This window comes from Semicossyphus pulcher, unplaced genomic scaffold (assembly GCF_022749685.1).
Source record: "Semicossyphus pulcher isolate SPU_LCO1_2020_fin unplaced genomic scaffold, fSemPul1.0.p SCAF_2, whole genome shotgun sequence".
Taxonomy (NCBI): domain Eukaryota; kingdom Metazoa; phylum Chordata; class Actinopteri; order Labriformes; family Labridae; genus Semicossyphus; species Semicossyphus pulcher.
Genome location: NW_027211693.1, coordinates 16851595 through 16874903, shown reverse-complemented (window position 1 = coordinate 16874903; position 23309 = coordinate 16851595). Strand labels below are relative to the sequence as shown.

The 23309-nt window shown below is 42.1% G+C and overlaps 2 protein-coding genes across 2 annotated transcripts; both read left to right on the top strand.

Annotated features, from left to right (window-relative positions):
• The first annotated feature begins 744 nt into the window (after window positions 1-744).
• Window positions 745-17367, top strand: inppl1b (inositol polyphosphate phosphatase-like 1b). The gene is made up of 27 exons (XM_069669991.1): window positions 745-1574; window positions 2813-2876; window positions 4903-5041; window positions 5335-5455; window positions 5900-6040; window positions 6181-6268; window positions 6385-6462; window positions 6574-6711; window positions 6791-6905; window positions 6982-7082; window positions 7169-7271; window positions 7363-7559; window positions 7806-7923; window positions 8081-8177; window positions 8277-8415; window positions 8553-8652; window positions 9349-9437; window positions 10131-10212; window positions 10568-10657; window positions 10747-10860; window positions 10944-11032; window positions 11115-11202; window positions 11886-12038; window positions 13407-13479; window positions 13988-14783; window positions 14870-14985; window positions 16312-17367. The coding sequence occupies exons 1-27, from the start codon at window positions 1438-1440 to the stop codon at window positions 16403-16405; spliced, it is 3660 nt and encodes a 1219-aa protein (XP_069526092.1). The 5' UTR covers window positions 745-1437; the 3' UTR covers window positions 16406-17367.
• A 3468-nt stretch (window positions 17368-20835) lies between these two features.
• On the top strand, window positions 20836-22088 carry LOC138598505 (P2Y purinoceptor 4-like). Its single transcript, XM_069670300.1, has one exon. It carries the CDS (start codon window positions 20836-20838, stop codon window positions 21928-21930), a length of 1095 nt encoding a protein of 364 aa, XP_069526401.1. The 3' UTR covers window positions 21931-22088.
• The last annotated feature ends 1221 nt before the right edge of the window (window positions 22089-23309 follow it).

Genomic DNA, 23309 nt, shown 5'->3' with positions numbered 1-23309 from the left:
GTGGAGGATGATCATAACCATATGGAGGCTGCTTTATGCTGAGAGGGAAGGAGTGAGCAAGAGAGGAAGGGGAGTGTGGAGGGTGACAAAGGGAAAAAGGCTGGGACAGGAAAAAGAGAGGGTGAAAGACAGCAAATATAGCTGCCAGAGAGAAAAATGTCGGATGATAAAGATAATAAAAACAAGGAAGAAATCAGAGCTTAACCTGTGTGTGGAAAGCTGTTTTTTCTGTTTGGGATTTGTAGAGAGAAACAGGGCAGGGGCTAAGGAAGGAAGGAGAAAAGAGTCGGGAGGGGAGAGAGAGAGAGAAAAAGGAAGCAGTCTGCTGTTTCACACACTGGTGGTGAAGTTGAGCCCCTTGCAAGAATTCTCCTGGCTATGTCCGCCATCTGGAATGCCGAGTCACTTCCTCTGTCTGCCCTGCGCTCTAACGGGGTTGTCCTCTGCCTCTCTCTGCTCCCTCCCTCTGCTCTGACAGCGCTCTGAAGAACCGCTGGAGACCACGCCAGTGAGGACGGGACTCTTCTGACAAGACACACACGCCAGCACACAAACATCCAGAATGAAAGTGAGACCCCCGGAGTAGCCCACATCCAGCCAGACGCACTGCTAATGGAATCTGGGCCTGGAAGAAGCAAAGACAACTGCAGTCATCAGCTGAACTTTTTGGAGGGTGTTCCTTTTCCCTTATATGGCAACAGAGCTGGGAAATCATTTGAATTAGTCTGGTTTCTGCTGCATGCCTGTCTGGTTTTAGTGCTGACTGAGTTCCATCTGGTATGTTTCTGTCTCTGCTGTGTGCGTGTGTGAGTGTGTGGGCGCCCTCTGTGCGGCTTGATTTGTTTATTTTGCCATTCGTGGCTCTTCTTTTCCTGTTGTTTGCATGTTGGGCTTTTGTTTTGGGACAGGAGGAGGGCTTGTGTTTGTGGTGAAGCTAGAGGCAGCGTCATTGCCTCAGGGGTGGCTGCTTCATTCAGACCGTGCAGCACCTCTCGCTGTTTTTTCTCTACCTCCCGTGCCGTGCTGTGATGGTCCGTGTTTGTAAGAGCAACACACCCACCTGGGCGCAGCAACTTGCAACTGAAAACTGAAACTGAATCTCTCTGCACAGAGAAAAGAAGACCAACGCTTCTGAGGACTAACCCCTCAATCAGCTGGATGTTTCTTCTTTCCTCCTCTAATGTAACAGGATGTGTAACCCACAACGAAGCAACAGGGACCCAGGAAGTGCTAGTGGATACAGCGAAGGTGATGGGTGGTCCGCCTGACTCTTTGAAGAAAAGGATCATGGGAGAGTTCACTCAGCGCCACTGACACCTTGAATGACAGACAGCCAAGCAAGTCTGACTCTGTAAACTTGCGTTGAATTAGTGTCATGTGAAGTTGATCACCTCATGTGGATTATTTTTATGAACATATCTCGCAACATTGGTTGCCATGGCTATGGCCGCATGGTATCATCGTGACATCAGCCGTGTGCACGCAGAGGACTTGCTGGCACGAGCAGGGAGGGATGGCAGCTACCTTGTGAGAGACAGTGAGTCGGTGCCAGGAGCCTATGCATTGTGCCTGCTGTGAGTATACACAAACACACCTTCACCTTCACCTTATTAGAGGACAGCAGGTTTATCTTTACTGTCACAATCAAACATATTCTCCTCATCCTGTTTTATGCTATTAGGAAATGTTAGACAGTATTGTCTGTTTGATCACCTGTGAGCATGTCCTGTTAAAGTGAACAGCTCTAGTCAGTAATGCAACTTTAAAGGGAGGGAATTTCACCCTCTGACCACACCTGAAATCATTTTTATAGCAGTCACCCAATGATCTGTTACATGTCTAATTTTACGAGTTCCACCTCCTTGAAAATATTTAATGAATGATTCACACAGGATGTCTTGAAGTAGTGAATGCTGCCCTCTGTGAGAAGAAACAGAAATCAGTTTGACTTTATGTGAAACCATAACTAATCAGCTAATCCTGTGAAACTGATAGATTTTGGCTTATACGGCTGGAAACTCTTCATAAGTTCAACATTTCTGCAGCATGTCAGCATCTGTAAATTGATTCAGCAGCTTCACTCCCCCTGTCATATCTATCACTCTCACCATCGTCAGCCAGCAGGCTCAAGGAACAGCTTAAAGTCATGTGTACGTACGGGCTGGGCCAACCTCACACATACACTCTCAGCAGACAAGTGGGACTGTCCTGTCCGAACACAGTCCACCTCGGCCAGTCAAACCCTGGCTCAGGACTCCCTGTTTCCCTCCTTACCCCTCTTTCTTCCCTGGGGCCCCTTAAAGAGGGCGGGAGCTGCAGCGACCGCACTACGCTGACTGCTCATCAGCCTGAGCCAGATACATTCCTGAAAGCTGAGCCCGGACGCTCGCAGTGCTCACTCTTTTCCTTCGTTCTTTACTTAATATGTCATCCCCTCTTTTAGTTTCTTAAGTTACTCCACATACATGTTTGTAACTCTGATATCACGGCTTCCCTTTGTTCTTGTAAGACACTGAAGCTGACCGACATCCATGTGATTCATCTTACACACTGCCTGAAACAAATCCTCTGAAGTGACTGATGGAGATCATATAAGTGTCTCTTACTCATTCTATAACTAAAACAAGCCACGTCATTTGTGATCTTTAAAAGGACTGGCGCCTTGTTAAGAATGTTACAGTGTCTTTAACTACTGCGAGACATCTGGTCCTTATTTCAACAATAACTTTTAGAACATTTTCCCTTTGACTGATGGCTCAGATTCGTGTTGTAATTTGTAATGCCATTAATGAGTTGTTTTTGTTTCCCAAAGGTTCCAACGTCACGTTCACACCTATCGTATTCTCCCTGATGCAGACGGCCTTCTAGCAGTTCAGGTGAGCGTCCATCCCCACGTGACACTGACTCCCCTGCCTGCTGAGGTAAACACCACAGGAAAGAGAGCACAATAGATGCCTGAAACCTTGGCACAAAGTGTACACACACAGAGAAACACAGCCGGTTTGATGGAGTTAGAGGGATCAAACAATGGTTTGTTATTGCCTGTTGTAAGGAGAACAGGAACATGTTTGTGTTCCTCTCTGCACAGCCTCCGTTACGACTGCAGAAGCCTTGTTGTTTCAATGGCATCTCTGCCATGTGGCCGCATACTTGCAGCATAAGCTCAGCAGCACAGTGGAGAAATTGTTTTTATGTCTCAGAGATTCCTACTCGACCCACACACTAGGTCATTGACCAATGGGTGTGCTTATTTGTTATGTGTATGCACGGGGGTGTTTGTATTAGACATAATGAGTGTGTTGGATGTGGCAGAGTTTAAGCCGGGGATGGTATGTGTCTGTTTTTGATACCCTGAGCAGGGGGCCATTTAGTTTGCAAATGACCTAATTATTAGTCAATAAAAATACACACAAGTTTGCAACCACACAAGCAAACTCTCACACACAGTGGGTGACAAAAAACGAAACAGAGAGAGAAAAACTTTCAGGCTGAAACCACAAATCAACTGTGGCTTTTTTTAAAACTGTGTCTGCATATTAAAGTCCAATAACGGGTTCGATAATAATTGTCTTGCAGTCGTTCTCAAGCCTTTCACTCGGAAAAAATCCTCTGCTTTGAATTGAAAACTCTGTTGCTATTTCCGTTGTTTTTCCACTGCCATCACTTTAAACCTCCAGTATTTTCCCTCACTGGATTTGCTCCACTAACTCACAAGTCGCATGCTTGCATTTTATGTTTTTCCAAGTTGGCCATGGAGATATTTTGGGGACCGTTTTTTGTCCCTCTCTCTTTCTCTTACTCCATGTCATTTCCTTTTAATTGCTTTTCAAGAGATCCTTGTGGTACAAAAAATACTGTTTGAAGAGTTCCTGGCAACGGTCAGGTTGCTCGAGCCAAAAAACGGTTCCTTTAACCGCAAAATGAAAACAAAAAATAAAAGAAAGAGAGCACAGGAAAAGGGTTAGCTTGGTTTTTCGGTCTAATGCGACCACATTGATTTTGTTCATGCAACAGGTAGTATTTTGAGTATGTATGCACAGCAAGTGTATTTATTTCATCTCAATTGTTGCCTGTTACACTTTGACTGGCACAGCAGGTTTCTGGACAGTTGGAGCGCATGCTTGAAAGCGTGAACGTATGCATGCAAAAACAACCTTACCTTAATTTTATTTACTGGTAGGAGGGGTGTAGACTGAGTGGGAATGTTGAATCACACCCTCCTACAGTGAAACACGCAGCCAAACTGCTGCTGTAGCCAGCAGAAGTAGCTGTCAGTGATGTCAACTCTCCTGCTGGCTGTCAGGCAGAGCTTTCTAGATCTCCCTTGGGACACTTCTTATCACGGACAATCGTCTGCATGTGTCTTTTTTTGTCATGCAAATAAATGCTTCTGGTAACATCCTCCAAAAACCACCCGTGAATACATTTAGTGTACTTCCTGTTCCAAGTAATGCATATAGGGCATTTATTTATATCTAAAGTCTGCCCAGATATTTTGAAAGAAAAGTTTGTGATTGATTCCAGTGTCATATAACTGATGCAGCCTGAAATGCCACATCGAGTAAGTAAGCCAGTCAATGCACTGATCTGATACTAATGTTTACTAGTCGCCGAAAATATTAACTTGTATTCTCTTTTCAAAGATAGCAGACTAAACAGCATTAATATGTATTATGGCTGCCACTAGACAAAAAGACAAAATAATTAATCTGCTACTTTTATATTTAAAAATGTCTCTTCTCTCTTTGTGCGTACTTATTTAGTTCATATTTTTTATCATCATTGGTTTACAGTTTCTATGATCGTTGAAGGCAATGACAGACTGTTAGCAGACGCACATGTTAATCTGATTTACTCCGTACATATACTCAATTACTTCTTTCTTGTGTATGTGTCTCACAGACCACACAAGGAGTGCAGGTGAACTGTTTCCGGACTCTGGAGGACCTGGTGTTGGGGTACCAGCATCCCCACAAGGGTCTGGTCACTCCTCTGCTCTACGCTGTTCCCCGTGACACAGACGCCGGGGATGAGAGCTCAGGTAGGCCCGCCAGCTGTTAAATACATGTTTACAGAAACATTTGTCATGCAGATCTATCGACAAGGAAAAACGTGTACATATAGTTTTTTTACTATTATTTTTGTTACTGTTATTATTTATATTAGATTTTTTTTCTTTCCTTTTGCCATTTGCTATTGCCACCTTTACTTTTTACTCCGATTTTATTACTTTTTTATGACTTTTTTAACTTGCCCGTCTCTTGAGCTGCTGTAACAAGTAATCAATAAAAGCTTATCTTATCTTATCTTATCTTATGTCTCATGTATGCACAGATGATGAGAAGCCTCCGTCAGCTCCAGCCTCTGTCGGCACAGTGCCTTTCACAGGACCACCAGCGAAAGCAGCCCCTCATGCACCATTCCTGGATAAGTTGCAGGAGCTGAACACGTCCAGGTACGATCGTCTAGCTTCAATGTAAAACAGTCAGAAGCTGCCAGAAAATGTTGACTTCTTGAAGCTTATCTATGTTGCATGTACAGCTTTTCTTAACATATCTATATTATGCTTATTCTGGTGGATAATATGACATAGATTTGTACATGTGACTGTTTTTAGTTAGTGATTGTTTATAGACTTGAGCTGATTTGTAGCGTTACATTATTGTGAGCCATCTGTTCAGTTCAATACTATCAAGCATACAGAAAGCCACTTGTGAAACTATAACCGCTCTTTTTTTTGGCTTATTAATAAACAGTGTTGATGTTGTATCTGCTGCACGCTGAACCAAGTGTACTCTCATTTCTCTAATGTTTCTAAAATGTATCTCTTCTCGCAGAAACAGCTCGCACATTATAATACATTACAGTCAGACTTCTACCTGTTTTATCTCTTCCACAGTACTGCGGGCGAAGTGATTGGTTTACTCAATGACTACCTCTTCAGTGAGCTGCCTCTCGACATTGAGAATGTGCACAAAGGAGCAACAACTCTGTGCCACCTCAAGCGCACTCTGGGTACAGCCTGCCAAGGCCTAAACAGGTGAGCATGCAATTTGCTTTTATGTTAATTATATACCAGTAGAGAAAAGTATATGATGTACATTTCCTGCTTTCATATACAGTATATGTAAATAGCTGTATGGTGTTTAAATAAAGAAGTTGTGTTGATCTGATCTACAGTGAGATTGACCTGACTCTCTCAAGTCTGGAAACCCTGGCCAAGGTCTTCGACCACCCGAGCGGCTCTTTAACCAACACCAAGGCACAGGTACAATACAAATGCATTATGGTTCGCAAAGCTAAAGTTACATAAGGGATTACGGTGCATACTTATTCATAATACATCAGCTCATTGAGCCCTTCCCTCTTTTATTTTGGACCAAGGGTCCAGAGATGGAGATAGACAGCCTCCTCTGTAAGATTACAGCTTTGGTCAGCCTCCTCTCTTCACTAGAGAAAAAGGTACGTCAATGTCGTGTAAAAAAAAACTGCTATTGAGGAGTTTTAAAACTCAGATATTTCACAAAAAATTTATGATTAGATAGTAACACTGTAAATTCTCTGCTCCTGTAGGTATTAAAAGCCTTACAAGATGCCGTGACAAATCACAACCTGGCAGTGCAGCCTAACCCACCCCCTCCTGACCCAACACCCATCAATGTTACACCTGTCAAGAACCAAACCAGGCAGCTGCCAGTCCACTCCTTTCAGGTAAATTAAGTTATAACACAAACTGATGTGTGACATTGTAAACATATTAAATGTTGTGTTTTTCTTTGTGTGTGTTCAGGTGAAGATGGTGAGGTATGGCAGACAGACTGTCTCTGTGGACGTGGACACAGGAGTGCTGCTCTTTGACAGGAAGGCTGGTTCATTTGGTATAGAGAGGGTCTCACATGACAGAAGTAAGAACATATTTAGTGCCTGTGACAATTCTCTGGTCTGCAAATATATAATATAACTGTGTGTGTGTTTAATCAGTCCTTCAGATTGTTAAGTTCCAGAGCAGCCCGGCAAAAGTACGCATGGTGGTAGACAGCCACCACAACACACCGCGGGAGATGATGTTTGAGAGCGCACGGGTAAGGCAACATAATAAGCTTAGGTTTTTTTTTGCTTGTATTTTCTGCTTCCTTTCCCATAATTCAGTGACTCTTATCTCCTTCAGAAACGTGACGCCTTCTGCCAGCTCCTTCAGCTGATGAAAACCAGGCACTCTCAGCTGAGCGAACCTGACATGGTCTCCGTGTTTGTTGGCACCTGGAACATGGGTAAATGTGATGTCTGTCTATTTCACGAGACACTCTAACATGCCAAATTAGAGGTTCTTTGATTATTTATTGTGTCGTCTTGTGTACACAGGTGGTTCCCCTCCTCCTCGCAGCCTGCAGTCGTGGGTGACCTGCTGCGGTTTGGGGCACACCCCTGATGAGTTGACCGCCCTGCTCCCTCATGACATCTATGCTTTGGGGACTCAGGAAAACCCTCAGGGGGAGAGAGAATGGACAGAACAAGTCAAAGCAACCCTTCGCAGCTATACTCACATCGACTTCAAACAAGTAATTTTTGTCCAAAGACAGTTTTGATGCGATGAGTAGTCAAGTTGTTATCTTAAATGACACCATCGCTTCATTTTGCTGGTTTGTTTTGCAAACAGACAGCTGTTTCAGTGGCTGTGTGAACTGAACTGCAGCCCTACTTTAAAGTTAGGGGTCAAATCAACAGAGTAATCTGTAATTATGTGTACTTTGAGCGGTTGGAAACTGTTCTTGTCATCTACTGTAATGCAGCATATCTTCCTGCAGGTGGCAGTGCAGTCCCTCTGGAGTATGAGGCTGGCTGTGTTTGTGAAGCCGGAGCACGAGAGTCGAATTAGCCATGTGAACACGGCCAGTGTGAGGACTGGCTTAGGGAACACATTGGGTAGGCATTTAGATGTCACATAACAAGTACACCAAGCAAACAAACAAGAAAAATACCATAAAGAAGTACATAACACAGTTCACTAGTGCAGAATTAACAAGAACACAATGTTTATTTATCCACCTGGAGATTTAAGGTTGAGTATGTGTTGTTTCAGGTAACAAGGGGGCTGTTGGGGTCTCTTTCCTCTTCGGTGGAACATCTTTTGGGTTTGTTAACTGCCACCTGACCTCTGGAAGTGAGAAGGTCCTGAGGTACATTGAGTCAGTGTGTAAGAACAAGTGTATGTGCTCTTGTTTCTTTTTTACATGGTTTTAAAAGATTTATAATTGTTACTTGTATGTTATGTTCAGGAGGAACCAGAACTTTGTGGACATCCTCAGGCTGCTCTCTCTGGGAGACAAACAGCTCAGTGCCTTCGACATCAGCCTGCGCTTCAACCACCTCTTCTGGTGTGGAGACCTAAACTACAGACTCGACCTGGAAGTACAGGTCAGACGGACAGTTATTATTTCTCTATTATTCATTGCTTGTGTTTTGGTGTAGCTCCCTCAAAGCATTAGAAATTCCTAATAGAGGTATCCCAGACACTGATGTTACTGCCTCTCTCCGGTCCTCACTGACTGCAGGACATCCTGAAGCACGTCTCTAAGAGAGAGTTTGAGGAGCTCATGTGTGCGGACCAGCTGACCCGCGAGAGACACAAGAGGAAGGCCTTTCTCAATTTCAGTGAGTTATTTAACTGTATATGTACATTAATATGAAGGACAGAAGCTGCCAAAATCCAAAATAAATAAATAAATGATTAAATAGATGAACATTAAACGTTCCAAAAAATGTTAGAAATAATTGGAGACTTTGATTTATTGGTAAACTGTAACAATACATTTTGTGTGCTCTACCTTCTTCATTGTAAATAACCTCTGTATAAATTCTCCTGTTATTTATTTTTGTAATTATTGAAATGAAATGTATGTGTTTGTTTGCGTATTTAAATATTTTCATTTTATTTACAGTATACTTAATCTTTATTTTCCCCTTTAAATAATAATTTAATAATAATAATTAATAATTTCTGTATTTTTTACATACATTATAAATGAATAAGATAAAATATTATTTCAAATATACATAAATTAAGAAGCAAATGAAAATAAAAATATAAATGTATATGACATTTTTAACTTTGATTAATATATACATTTATTTGTTATATTACTTGGGTACATTTAAAGACATGTTAATTTAATGATCTCTTTATCTATTTATAATTTTGGCATTGTCTTTTCTCCATAATTAAATTATATTTGACAGTTAACAAACAAATAATGATGAAGAAGTAAATACTCCTTAGATATACTGACTTACCAGCAGTACCGTTGTTTACTCACTCTGTACTTTTTTTTCTTTGTGTCGTTTTTTTAGAGGAAGAGAAGATTGCTTTTCCTCCCACGTATCGGTATGAACGGGGCTCTAGAGACTGCTACCTGTGGCAAAAGTACAAGACTTCAGGAGTGAGTAATGTCCTGCTACACAAAAGAACCTGGGAACAACAGGATGATGAGTACAACTAAAAATCTGTGCAGGGGATGCACTCCCACAATAAAACAGGATTGTTCCACCACTTTGGTCCAGCCTGAAATATCTGAACAACTATTAGATGAAGTGCCATGCAAGCACCACTGTGGACTGTTTCTGGTTCCTGGTGAAGATGCATTGATTTAAATGTTGGTCAAGTGTGTTCTTATGTTTTTATTGAGGTACTGAGAGTTGCATTAATTGCTCTGTTAATATTCTTCACATAAAATGTACCTCTTAGAGTTAGTTTCATACTTATTATATGTATTACGAGCAGGTTTACTGTATATTCTATACTGATGCTAAATATATAATGCATTCTGTGCCAGTGTGGCACGACAGCAAAGAAAAGACCCTCAAAGCCTTCTATGTATACAGTTGACTCACGCCTTAAGATATCTTATGTGTAACTTAATCCTATTTAAGGGGTCTGTAGGGTTAGTTGACTTTGACAGCAGCTGCCATGGCCTCTAAATATAGGTTAAGTGTTACTCACAGTCTAAAAAAAGGAATGTCTGCCGTAACATGAAGGCACCATTCTCTGCGTACAATTTATCCGTCTGGAAAATTCGTTTTTTACTCAGACAAACGTACAATACATTGTTTTATACCTAAATGTGTCTCTGCAGGTGAGAGTTAATGTTCCATCATGGTGTGACAGGATTCTGTGGAAGTCCTACCCGGAGACGCACATCATCTGCACCGCATATGGTAAGATCTTAAATACTAAAATAGGAAACAAAGGAGCAGCGAAGAAAGGGCGGTGCTTAAGTCTAGACACAGCCATACATTTTGATGCAGCATTCTTAAATTAGATGTGTGTGGCTCGTTTTTTCCATTCGTACCACTATAAAATGAGAACAACCCTCAAAACGTATACGGTCAACCCTACATCCTGGTCTGTGGTCCAGATAGAAACACAGTCATTTCCTCTCGTTACAGCCCGAGCCTCTGTGTCAGGCTAACCTCAGCATACTTTCAGAATATAACAAACACTGAGTGGTAGCAAATCTGCCTTTTGACATAAAGACATCACTGATAATGATCCACATTTGTCTCTCGCCAGGTTGCACAGATGACATCTTCACGAGTGATCACTCACCTGTTTTTGCCACGTTTCAAGTGGGCGTGACATCACAGTTCTGCTCCAAAACAGGTGCTTTCATACTCTCTTTGGCACAAACAAATACAATATGACTCAACCCTTTTATGTGAACACTATTGTCATGCATTTGTTTTACACAGAACAAAACTCAAGCGTGGAGAAGGCCTGGATAGAGCTCGAAGGCATCGAGGCCATTGTGAAGACAGCAAGCAAGGCAAAGTTCTTCATTGAATTTCATTCCACTTGCCTTGAAGGTATGGAGTCACATCAAAGAGACATTTCATATGAAGCATTATGCAACACAGCGGCGGTACTTCATTCAGATCTTTCTCTGCAGAGACGAGGCGCTCAAGTGAGAATGACTCACAGAGCTGTGATGTTCCCGGGTTCCTCAAACTGGGCTGGTCTTACAAACAACTGCCAAAGGTCAGAGGCTCAGTCAACATGGAGGCTCAACGTTTTGTTAACACCAAATTATTAATTTGTGTTTTGTTTATTTCTGTTATAGCTTCTTCCAATAATGTCTGATATGGAGTATCTTCAGGATCAGCACCTGCTGTTGTCTGTGAAGTCATGTGATGGATTTGAGTCATACGGTTGGTCACAGAGCAAATAACTTTGTCTTATTAGCTTCTCCATACTTACTTCCATGTTGGTTGGTTACATGCCAATAAGTGCACTTCAGGTGACAGTTTATCCCAAAAATTCAAATGATTTGATTTAATTTTCTTACTTTTAAGTTGTATCTACCAATAAAGTCACTTTCTATTTCCAGATGACGTAACAAATGTGGAGGAATTTAAATATTTGGGTGTCACACTTGACCCAACTCTTGCTTTAAAAAGCATATTAAAAAGTTGTGTAACAAACTAAAATGTAATCTTGCAAATAATAGAAATATAAGAAACTCCCTGACAGTTGACGCATCAAGTACCTATTTAAATGCAATGATTCACTCACATTTTTCATACTGGCTCAGGCGGTTAAACCACTTGAAGACCACTCCCTTGAATCCTTGTATAAAAACACCCTCAAAATCTATGATAAAAAAAGACACATCAATATCATCACATAACTAATAACATGTACAAACTTTCAAACTCTCTTTCGTGTGTCAAAACAGTGGATACTCAGTCAGCAAACATGCCAACGTATTTCGAAACAAAATAAGTTCAAGGAAATCATTGCCGAGCATATCTGGATATATGCGTCGCTCTCTATTCTTTGTTGTGTTTCAGGGTGAAATGACTCATTGATCTAATAGATACTCTTCTAATAGGTGAATGCTGCGTGGCCCTGCGCTCCCTCGCTGGTGCATCCGAGCAGTTTGAGACCTTTCTGAGTCACCGTGGCGAGGAGATGGGCTCCATCAGAGGACGGGTCAGGATTCATGTGCCCAAAGACAGACGAGGGACGCGGGAGAAGACCTATGGTGGGTCAGACGGAACTGGTCCTCTCTTACCCTTTGCCTTGCTTGCACTATTACTTCCCACTTAACTTTCATTTCCACTGGCACTGCGTTCTTTGACTCTCCTGTGAGTCTCACATTGCTTCCTCTATTTGGTTCCTCAATGATCCCTGGCTTGGCTTTACACTTGTTGGTATCTATCGGCCGCTTCCTCTTTTGGCTCCTGAAATGACTGGCGCTGAGCAGATGCATCCTGAGACACTGAAACAAGGACAGATGAGTACTGGGTCACCAGGTCAGCGGTACAACGACACACACAAACAACACTATGATGTGTGATTCCAATTAAGCAATATCACACTTGATGTTGTGATGTTGTACTGAATATCATCACAGCCTCGTGCCAAATCATTGCAGTGCAGATGTTCGGTACAACATCCCGACCTCGAGCGTGATATTGCTTTTATACAACAGTTATACAAGCGGCAGATGGTAGTAAACAGTGATAATCAATTGTTTTTTGCTCCACCATCTCAACTAGTTCCACACTTAACTGAAACTGGACTTTAGTTGCTAAGCAACCCAAACATTCTCCTGCACTCTGTGTCTACAGGTGACCACAGATCAGCTGTTTTTTATCTCGTAGATTTATCTGTATGTTTTAATTTATTATCAACCAGTGAAGTAAGAGATGCTGTGTGATTCAGAGGCACCAGCTTGATTAATGTAGACACGCTCTGGGTGTGTCCGAAACCGCACACTATCATGCTAATCATATTAACCGCGTAAAATAAAGTATGTCATGCGTTCCCATCTCATAGTACGCAATTTTGTCCGGATGTACACTAGATCGGCCCGGATATTTGAGTATGAGACGGGAGCATAGGACGGGAGCTCACTGGTTGTACTCAACTGCCCCAAAATGCATTGCGGCTATTCAGCTTCTACTATGGCGGAGATGGACCGGAGATCAAACCGGACATAAGTAAACGATTAAGTCACGTGATACGGAGAAGACGGCTCTGAGTATGATGCGAACGGCATCCTAATAGTCAGGTTAGTAGGCAGTATGCAGTACATACTGTTTGAGTATGTAGTAGGCAGTACGTTAGTATGCGGTTTCGGACACAGCAACGGTCTGCTGTGATGTTAATTACCAGTATTCAGAACACCTGGCTGTGGTACACAGAGTGGTACATGGAGTGAAAAGTCCCAGTGATGTTGTACTCATACCGCCACTCATGGAATACCTGTTATCCAATCAGATTGTTTGGTCGGAAATTAACTGCTGTATAAACTGATATAACCTTTAGCCTACACGCCGCACACAGACTTTAAAGAAGTTTTGCTTACGAAATGCAGCGTTCACTTCATGTGTTTTCACTTTTCCAGATGTGTTCTGTTTTGAGAAAGATCCTGTGAGGGGACTCATGTCTACTGCATCCACCCGGGTCCAAGTACACAGGTGAGGAGCTCTTTATGTTTCTGGGCAATAGTGCAAACTCTCAAAAAACTTATTTTCTCAGCAATATATATCTTCTTTTGCAGAAGCAATATTTCTGGTAAATTCTTTTAAAGCTTATCAGAACATTATACCTGTTACATTTTTTAACCTAACCAAGCCCAGATAAACTTTTTTACTGTGAACTTTTATTTTGAAAAATAAATATCTTTACATATACACAGTATATATAACCTGAATTATATTGAAAATCTGTACTTGGATTTTCAATGCAAAGGTTCAACAATAAGAGTGTAAAGCAACGATTTCAAGCTTACATATTTCACATTTACTACATTGGTCAATCAAATACATTCAAGGGCATCCTCTTTGTAAAAGGAGACATGAAAGGCAGCTTTGTAAATTGTTTGGATGGAGGATAGGAGCTTTAATATCTTGTTTCAAAGTTATATAAAATCCTGTGTAGTGTCTTCTCAGTGGACAGAATTCAAGATGTGCTTACTTGTTGCAGGTCCTCGGCAGCTCCTCACAAACTCACTCCGAGCAGCTACACCAATCCAGCCTACTTCATCTTTGAGGGTGTGTCCGTGCCGCGCAGGGTGGAGGAGGCTCTCCCCCAGCGAAGGGACCCTCAGGTGATCTGGTCAGGAAATGAGGCCTTGCAGCTCCCAAAGATCTCAGGACGTCAGGGCTTTGACAGAAAACCCTGTCGCAGATCGGACTTTACAGAGATTGAAATTCCAGCTGTCCTTCCTCAGTACACTCCAACTAATGACCTGCATACACCCCAAACCAACTCCTCCTATCAGCTTTTCCCCACCAAGAACCCTTCTCCCATACCTCCACCCTCGAGTAACGCCATGTCACAGTACCAGGAACAGACGTCAAAACCCAGAGACAAATACCAAAGTAAAAAAACAGTTCAGGACTCCATCCTGCCCGAGAAGAACCTGAGGAACTTGTACATGAATCACTCAGCAATCATCAGGGAAAAGACCAGAAGGGATCAGCATCAGCTTCTCCCAGAAAGGACCAATCCTATACAGACAGCTAAGAAGCCCTCAGCTTTCCCCTACATCCCCACTCACTTAGCACACAGTAAAGTCACCGTTCCCTGGATTGTGGATCAGCAGCCTCCTGGACCTACAGGAGACAACTCCCTCACTGCTTTGCAAATCGCCAAGTCCCTCAGCGAAGTCGACTTCTTCCCCAGCGAACAGAGAGGCCCATCCATGCCCATCCAGAGGATAGGTTATAGAAACGGTCCCTCCATGCATGGAGAGAGAGGCTACAGCTGGGAGAAAGAGGTAGGACACCCATCTTAAAGACTTTATAAAAGACGTAGCTTCTGGTTGTCTGAGAAAAAAACTCTGTCTGATTTATCTCAAAACAGGTGTCTGTCCTCCAAGGTGCACCAGAGACGGTGCGGGAGCTTCTAAGCTGTCTCGGTCTTCAGAGATACACCCTGGGACTCAGCCTCAATGGCTGGGATGATCTGGATTATTTCAGGTAACATGATTTTGGATCACATGTCCCACACGCAGTATGAAAGGAGCAATTTGCCCCTGGAGAAAGCCACTGTCAGTCAAAGCTGGTGTTGTCTGTAATCGATAGAAGCAATAGTATTTGATATTGCTGCCATAGCTGTCGAGAAAGTTGTACAAGCAGCTCGTGGTTTTGCCCATTCTACATTCCTACAACACCCAGCGTGCATTGTGCCCCTCCCCCCTCCTGTGCAGTCTATTATGTTAAACCTGGCGATTTTGAACGAGACATGACAAGTTATAAATGTGGAGTGTCTGGGAGGGAAAACAGGAGAGCAGGCAGCGTGTGTGTTTTTGTTTGTATGTGTTTTATTCAACACTGCAGACATCGGAGGCAAGCGTCCTAGATTGAGGAAGTGTAGTTTAGCGTGCTCCCTGGCCTCCGCCAGACTACGTAAAAAGCATCATCTGGCGGAGGTTTTCCAGGGCCCATTGGAGAAGCAGATAGCGTCCTCCAAAGGCACAGAGCAAAATTGCATTTTTTTTCGTACCAAAATGGCATTAGCTCCCCATAATTGCATGATAGGACCGAGGTTGAAAATCTGCGAACTGGCCCTTTAAGATAGAGATGAGATACCAACACCGATCTACCTAATGCACCTAAACACACTCCTAATTTTGACTTTATACTTTGATTAGATGCTGTTGTTGTGTTGTTGTTGTGCAGAACACTTCTATACAGTTTTTCTTCAGCCAGTATCCAACAGTCGCTACAGGCCATTTACGAATTCTTCCCCACTGCAACCTGATGGTTTCTGACAGATAACTAATGGATCAACTTAAAGAAAGCTCCATTCCTTGCAGCAAGCTGTAACATGAACATGCACACAACCCAGCATTATTTTGGCACCAATGTGCTCCTTCTTTTCCCAAACATGTTGCTCAGTTTCCAAACACTCTTTGATGCAGGTAAAATACCAGAATCCACAAACCAGACTGAAAAATATATCGGACATGATATGAGAAACTGGAACCCCCTCTGTTACTTGAGTAATGTGTTATTTCATTCGTCATGTTAGCAAGGTTTGTTTTTAAAAGAAAGCCTTGGTGTTTACAAGACAGCAGCCTCTCGGACGTGTGTCTGAGTTTTGAAGGCCTGATCAAATTACTAGCAGGCATGTGACAGTCATGCCAAGATCTGAGTGAGTTAACTGAGCCTGACTGTCAGGTTAGCAGTGAGAACCTCTCTGGGGCATAAATGCTGAAATAAGTGAGTCATTTTGTGTTGATATGATGCAGAGACAAGACTTAAGTAATATTAATATGACACATTTTGACACTCTCTCTACAGTGGTGTCACTGAGGAGGATCTACGCGCTGCAGGAGTGACAAACCCTTCACACAGACGCAGGATCCTGGAGAACCTGCCCAGGAACTGGAACTGACATACAGAGATGATAGACATCGATGGTACGATCCTTTGTAGTCCAACTTACTCGCTTAATCACAACTGGAAGAATAATTGAGCTGAAATCTGAAAGAAGGACCGAGATCAGTGACATCAGCTGGACATCCCCACAGCCCTGCCATCTTTTCGATTACTTGATCAATACTGTAACAATAGTTTGTCCGAGTCCACAAAGAACACAGGAAGTACTTGTTGCACAGTCTGCTTCATTCATCCGTGCAAATATTGATTATCATATCAAGGTCTCATTGATTTTTGTTATAAATGAATTTTAAAGTTTCCAGTGTTCACTCAAGACTGGTGTTCACCATTCGCCTTCATCCCTGCCACCGTGTGCCCTCCATTACTCTGCTATCATTGAGCCTGGACCTGAGCTTGTAAAAGCCCTCTATTAAACCCATGGAGCATAAAATCTATAACTGTACATATCTACTGGAACACTTTACTATCTGTAAATCTGTACAGAAGGACCTGTCGCATCTCTTTTGTTTACTGTCTCATACTGTTGCTATCAAGTCACTTAATCAACTATGTCCACTGTGCGCGTTTTATGCAGCCTTTGTAAAGTAAAGAGCGTAAAGCGACTCTTGACTGTCACTAAGCAATCTGAGGTCGTATTTTATGCTGCCGAGGAAACGGATAGGAGCTTCCTCAAACCTGTTCCAATTCACTACTCAAATCACATCATCACACTTGTATCATGTAGAACTAAATTGTGGTCTAATTATTAGGGGTGACTTCAGTGAAACAGGCTGCACAAGTGACTAAATACACTTAGAAAGAAGTACAGCTATATTTTACAAAAATGTCATTCATGGAGCAAAAGAATAATGCTTCTCTTTACTTGACAATCAATCATGCAGCTATGTTTACCAGCTAGGCTTAGCCAAACATCATAGTCTTCATGTTACAACAGGTATAAAGGTATATTTAGTATTTGCTCTCCTTGTATTTTTGTTGAAATTACTGTGGTTTACAGAGGTTCTTGAAAAGTGCATAAAGAATATTACCTTAGTCTGGATGGCAAGAAGCTCTACTTTTCTGACCTTATAAAAATTACACTGATTATATCTGTGATTGACTTAAATGAAGGCTGGGTCCATGAACAAACATGTGAGAGCTGTATTTACGAGCTCAGCTAAATAATAGAGCAAAGCAGAAAGGCATTACGCAACTGTGAATCCTTTCCTAAAATAACCTGCAAATATTCTCCTGTGAGTGTTGTTGCTTCAGCCTTCAGTTGGGGTTGTTACTTATTAAGGCACGGCCAAACACATCGCCCTTGTCTTTAGACAGCAGCGACAGCAGGTCAGTGACCACTGAGTCACTGCGATACACACACTGTACTGAGATCATCACCTGCTCGAAATGTTTGGCAACGTGAAAATCAGGAAGGAAGGAAAAGGGTGGAAAGTATTTAATGTTTCCTTTTAAAACTCACATGTTTGAATAAATAGAGGATTGGATCGACATAGTTTTATACAGCAACATGTTTTAGTAACTGATTATTGAGCTATGCTTAAGATATGTAGACATGGTAAAGTTTACAGATCAGTTGAGACATGGTTTAGACAAAATAGTGACAAAATCACGCAGTATGTGTAAGTATGCATCTCTAGTATGCAAAATCTGCACGTACATCCTTCTGCACAGTGAAGCTCAAACATCCATGCAAAGTCGCTTATGAACCAATCTATCATGAATTGATGAAAGTAACTCTCTTTGTATGTCGAAACTTTCCATCTGTGAGGTGTTGTATAAACCGGTGGTCGCTTTGAACGGGTTTCTGATGAAGAACATGCTTTGTCAGTGGCCCACTCACATTCCAGACATCTGAACCACAGAAACACACGAGCACACACACACGCATGCAAACACACAGACGCACATATCGGGAAGGGGTTGAAAGGGTCTGGATTTTCCATTAGTGAGGGATTTGTTTTTACCTTGAGTGAAACAAATATCCGGATTTAAACTGCTTTAGATACGTATTGAGCATTTGAAAACAAGAAAAACCGAAGGACTGTCCTCCTCTGTGAAGTTCCACTGTAGTACCAGAAAACATAACGTAACAAGTAGACCTAGATGTACGCTCTCTCTCTGAGTCATACTTTCTTCACTAGTATCCATCTCACTGAAGACCGTAAATGTGAAACTTGAAACCAAAATGTGTTCATAAACTTTGGGTGGATGTGATCTTGCTTGTGACTCGATCAATCAAACTTTATGTTTCAGTAACTTATTAAGGGACAGCCTCATCTAAACCCAGTTTATAATCTGTCTCTGACAACGGCATTGGTCATCCTACCTGCCTTTATTTCTTTATGATCAGACTTATCATTCCACACCTTGTCATGGGAATCTTAGCGAAAAGCCTGGGATGACAAAGATTAGAGAGGAGATTAACTAGATGGCTCCACACAGCTCCAGAGAGCAAATGTTGCGTTTTATGACTCTTATACACAGATTGTACAGCTGTGCAAATATTAACTTCTGTGACATTACTGTATTGACTGATCTTAAGTGTTGTCATGAAACTGAGACACATGGTGGTAGACTTTTATTCACATCACATTCACCTAAAGGAAATTCTAGTTTAGGGATAGAACAATGGAGCACTGCGTTTAAAATGTTCTTCCAGTACGGAGGTAGTAGGAGCAAAATCTTCTGTGATATCAAAAGTAAAAGAATTCATAGTTAACAGCTGTTAACTAGAGTGCTGCCTCTTCATATATGGTGTTAACATGTAAGCAGTATTTTAAGCCGTTGTGGTCCAGACATTGCTGAGTCTTACAAGTTAATATGCTTACATATTATTGCATTTAAGTCATTAGTTTACAAAGTAGACAATACATTATATTTATAAGGATAATATTTCACTACAAAATGGAGTAGCGTAAAAGAATCAAAGAATGATCTGCACTGACCTAAATCCACAGTGACATTTAAAAGAAATAGGCTAATTGGTTAGCTTATCAGTCAACTTTTCTGGAAGTATGGAGATTTATTAGATGATGCCACATGGGGAAGATGCCACTAATTTTCTGTAAATGCTCTTCAGTAGCAGTTTCACATTCACTAAGTTGTCAGTGACCACTGAAGACTTTTTTGACGGCAGTTTCGTCCACTCAGCACCCTGACTTCCCATTTCAGCCTTCTAGAAAAGAAGCCTGTCGCCTGCTCCCCATGTGTCCTTCGCTCTGTGTTGATGACTCTGTTTGCAGCGATGCCGTCATGGTCTCCTACACGACTTTCACCGAACAAAAAACACATTTAGTGCGTTTCTAATGTGCGCCGGCTGGACGGCTCGGGGGGCGAACAAGAGGAAGCTGGCTGAGGGTAACAGCTACTGGACATCGGACAGAAAAGTTTAACTGGTGAAATTTGACGACTTGTTTCTCTGTGGCGCTCGGAGCAACACCCGCGTGAGACCAGCACGTCTGTAGGATCTCTGTTGGGGTGAGTAGCGATAACTGGGTTCTTAAAGTGAGACTGGAAAACCTCGACCAGGTCTAACGTTGTTTAACACATGTTGAGAAACACGGGGCAGATGTGGTTAGACAGTTCATTTTCGTGGAAACACTTAAAACTTTACCGACCGTAGTGGAAAAAAAACAAGTGCATGTTCTCATGTGCTGCGTTCAAGTACAATTTAGAGGTGCTCGCACTTTAATATTCACACTTTATACCTCCACATTTACACGTCTGAAACATTTTACTCTACATTTTTTTAAGAGCAAGTTGCTTACTGTGTAGCACATTACTAAGTAGTAAATGAAGCAGTAAAATAGCTCCAGACTAACCACATACAAAATTAAATTAGCATAAATGCATCTTAAATTATAACTCACTTATATGATTTACATAGTGTTGTAATAACACCCTAAGGGTAGCCATTCTGCAATGATTACCAACTTTTTGTAAGTACATTTTTTTGATAATACTATGGTCAAGTAGAAATGTAAGTTACTCACTCAGTAGTTTTGCACTGCAACTTTATGACTTTATATTTTATAAAATGATCTGAACTCTTCTTACACCATTGTAAAACAAAGGCTACAAAAAATGTGACTCATTCTTGAATAATTGTAAACCAACAACTATTATTTCATTAAAAAACTGATAATTAGTATCTTGATTAATAATTTGTCCTGTAATTTGCAAGAAAGTAGCGAAGAACACCCACCAAAATTCCTAAGATCCAAAGGTGCCATCTTCATGTCCAACAAGTATTACAAACCCCAAAGACAACCAGAGACTGGATGATATTACTGCTTGAAAAACAAAGTTTCAGATGAATTTTCTGTCAATCGTCTAACCTCTTTGGTTTTAACATGTTTATTTCTTTGTTTTCCTGTTTTGAAGGTTCGATCATCTGCTGGCTTGAGACTGAGAAGTTGCTTCACCATGGAGATGGTCCTCCGCAGCCCTGGCTCACCCAACCAGCCAACGACGTTCATCTCCATCTTCAACTCGAGCTGTCGCTTTGATGAGGAGTTCAAATACATCCTGCTGCCTGTGTCCTACAGTCTGGTGTTTGTGGTCGGCTTTGTACTCAACGCTGCCGCTCTGTGGCTCTTCTTAAAGATGCGTCCGTGGAACACGAGCACAGTGTTTATGTTCCACCTCGCCCTGTCTGACTTCTTGTACGTCCTCTCCCTGCCCACCCTCATCTACTACTACGCCAACCGCAGCCACTGGCCCTTTGGAGTGGTTGCCTGCAAAACAGTGCGCTTCCTCTTCTATGCAAACCTCTACTGCAGCATCCTCCTCCTCACCTGCATCAGCGTGCACCGCTACCTGGGCATCTGCCACCCCATCAAGGCACTGACCCTGGTCAAGTCCCGCCATGCCCACCTGGTGTGTGGCATGGTGTGGGCGGTGGTGACCGTCTGCCTGGTGCCCAAACTCATCTTCGTCACCACCTCCAGGAGGGACAACGACACACTCTGCCATGACACCACCAGCCAGGCGGCCTTTCAGGAGTATGTGAACTACAGCTCTGTCGTCATGGTGCTCCTGTTTGGCGTCCCTTTCCTGGTCATCGTGGTGTGTTACTGCCTGATGGCGCGGAAGCTCTGTCGGCCCAGACAAGGACTATCTGCGGGCCAGAAGGGCACCGCCTCACATCAGAAATCCATCAAGCTCATCATTGTTGTTTTGGTGGTGTTCGCCATCAGCTTCGTCCCGTTTCACATCACACGGACGCTCTACTACACCTCCCGCGTGTTAGATCTCAACTGTGACTTCCTCAACATTGTCAACTTTACTTACAAGATCACCAGGCCGCTGGCGAGCATCAACAGCTGCATCGACCCAATTCTGTACTTCCTGGCCGGGGATCACTACCGGTCCAAAATGATGTCTGTACTGACTGGAAAAAGACGGACAACAAGCAGCCAGATACCTGAACCGGCGCAAACACAGCCGAACAACAACCACGGCATCGCTCTGGTTTACAAGAACTCAGCCGTTAAAGACAGCGGAGCGATCGAGAGATAGCGGGAAAAGTATTGAACATGTATTGACAATTTGTGCTTCAGGCTAAGCTAATATTTCTAATACAGGAGGAAGAACCTTTTTTATATACTTAGAGGTGTTGAAGAGAATCAGTTTACTGTAACATTTACTTACAGTTTATTCCTCTACTCCATTAAATCTCTGTGATGCCTGTGTTTAATAGGCCCGTGTGATGGCCCTCACTTTCTTTCAGGCATGATTTTAGACACAAAACTGTGTCTCTGCAGAGATAAAGTTGTGATTTCAAATTATGGGAACGGCAGCTGGGTCACTTCACTGACACTGGAGGCCACTAACTGGTGCATTATAGTAAATGCTGGATGATTTGGTGTGTGAATCATTGCCATCCTGGGTAAGGAGATAGGCTTGTTGCCTCAGTAATGAAGCAATCTTTTCTGTTATATCAATGTTTCTGTGTTGCCCAGAAACTGCAGCTCCTGGCTCCAGCTGTTTTTGTCCTTCAATTCTCACAGCTGTCTTTTGCTCCACTCTGGAGGGAAACAGAGAGACTGATCAGGAGGAGGCAGATCTTTTCAAACCACCCACGCCTCATTAGAGGAAAAAGGGATTTTCCTTTTTACCCTTTTACCTTTGGGACTGATACGTGGAATTTAAAAGCCTTTTTTCTATCAGTTATCTAGGCCGAACTCGGTGATAGTATTTCAGGATTTGAAAGCAGTGTTGGAAAGTTTGACTTACTGCTACAGAGATGTTTTTGTAATTACAGTCTTATATGTATTATACAGTGGCTGTGTGAGTTACTGATGTTTACTGTGTGTCATGTTGACCTGCGTGAAATCTCCTACAGTATAATATCCTTAACATCTAACTCTGTCTATGCATCCATGGTTGTAGGATTCTTCTGTAAACCGCGTTTGAAGTGAAACTGAAACTAACTCCACCTGCTGTGACCTAAATACAGTAGGTACAGTACAGCTGATGTTTCGGAAGTGAAAACAGAGTCACTATAGGACATGATGGATAAAACAAAAACACCACACAGAATGAAAAACAGATCTTTAGTTCAACAAAATGATGCTGGCACCATAGCAGCATTGTTATTGTTCCTCGGATTAGGTCTGATGTCTTGTGCATCACATTATAACATAAGCCAAACATACATTGTAATAAACATTTTTAGATGACACTGTGATGAGTTATAACCAACAGCCCCGAGCAAGTCGGTTAAAGAGGTGAAACTTCATGTCATTAAATATATATAAAGCTGGTGAGAATAATCTTGCTTATTTAAACTTGGAAAAGTTAAAGTAAGTATGGAAATTTAATTTAACTCAAGTTTAGAATTCAGAATGATGAACATGTGGGAATTAGCAAATTTCTCCACCAATAATGATAATAAT

Excerpts from the sequence above, each read along its gene's own strand:
- inppl1b (XM_069669991.1), top strand. The coding sequence starts at position 1,438 with ATGGCTATGGCCGCATGGTATCATCGTGACATCAGCCGTGTGCACGCA. Across the intron at positions 6,269-6,384 it reads TAACCAACACCAAGGCACAG|GGTCCAGAGATGGAGATAGA; the intron begins GTACAATACAAA and ends TTTTGGACCAAG. Across the intron at positions 14,986-16,311 it reads GATGATCTGGATTATTTCAG|TGGTGTCACTGAGGAGGATC; the intron begins GTAACATGATTT and ends CTCTCTCTACAG.
- LOC138598505 (XM_069670300.1), top strand. The coding sequence starts at position 20,836 with ATGGAGATGGTCCTCCGCAGCCCTGGCTCACCCAACCAGCCAACGACG.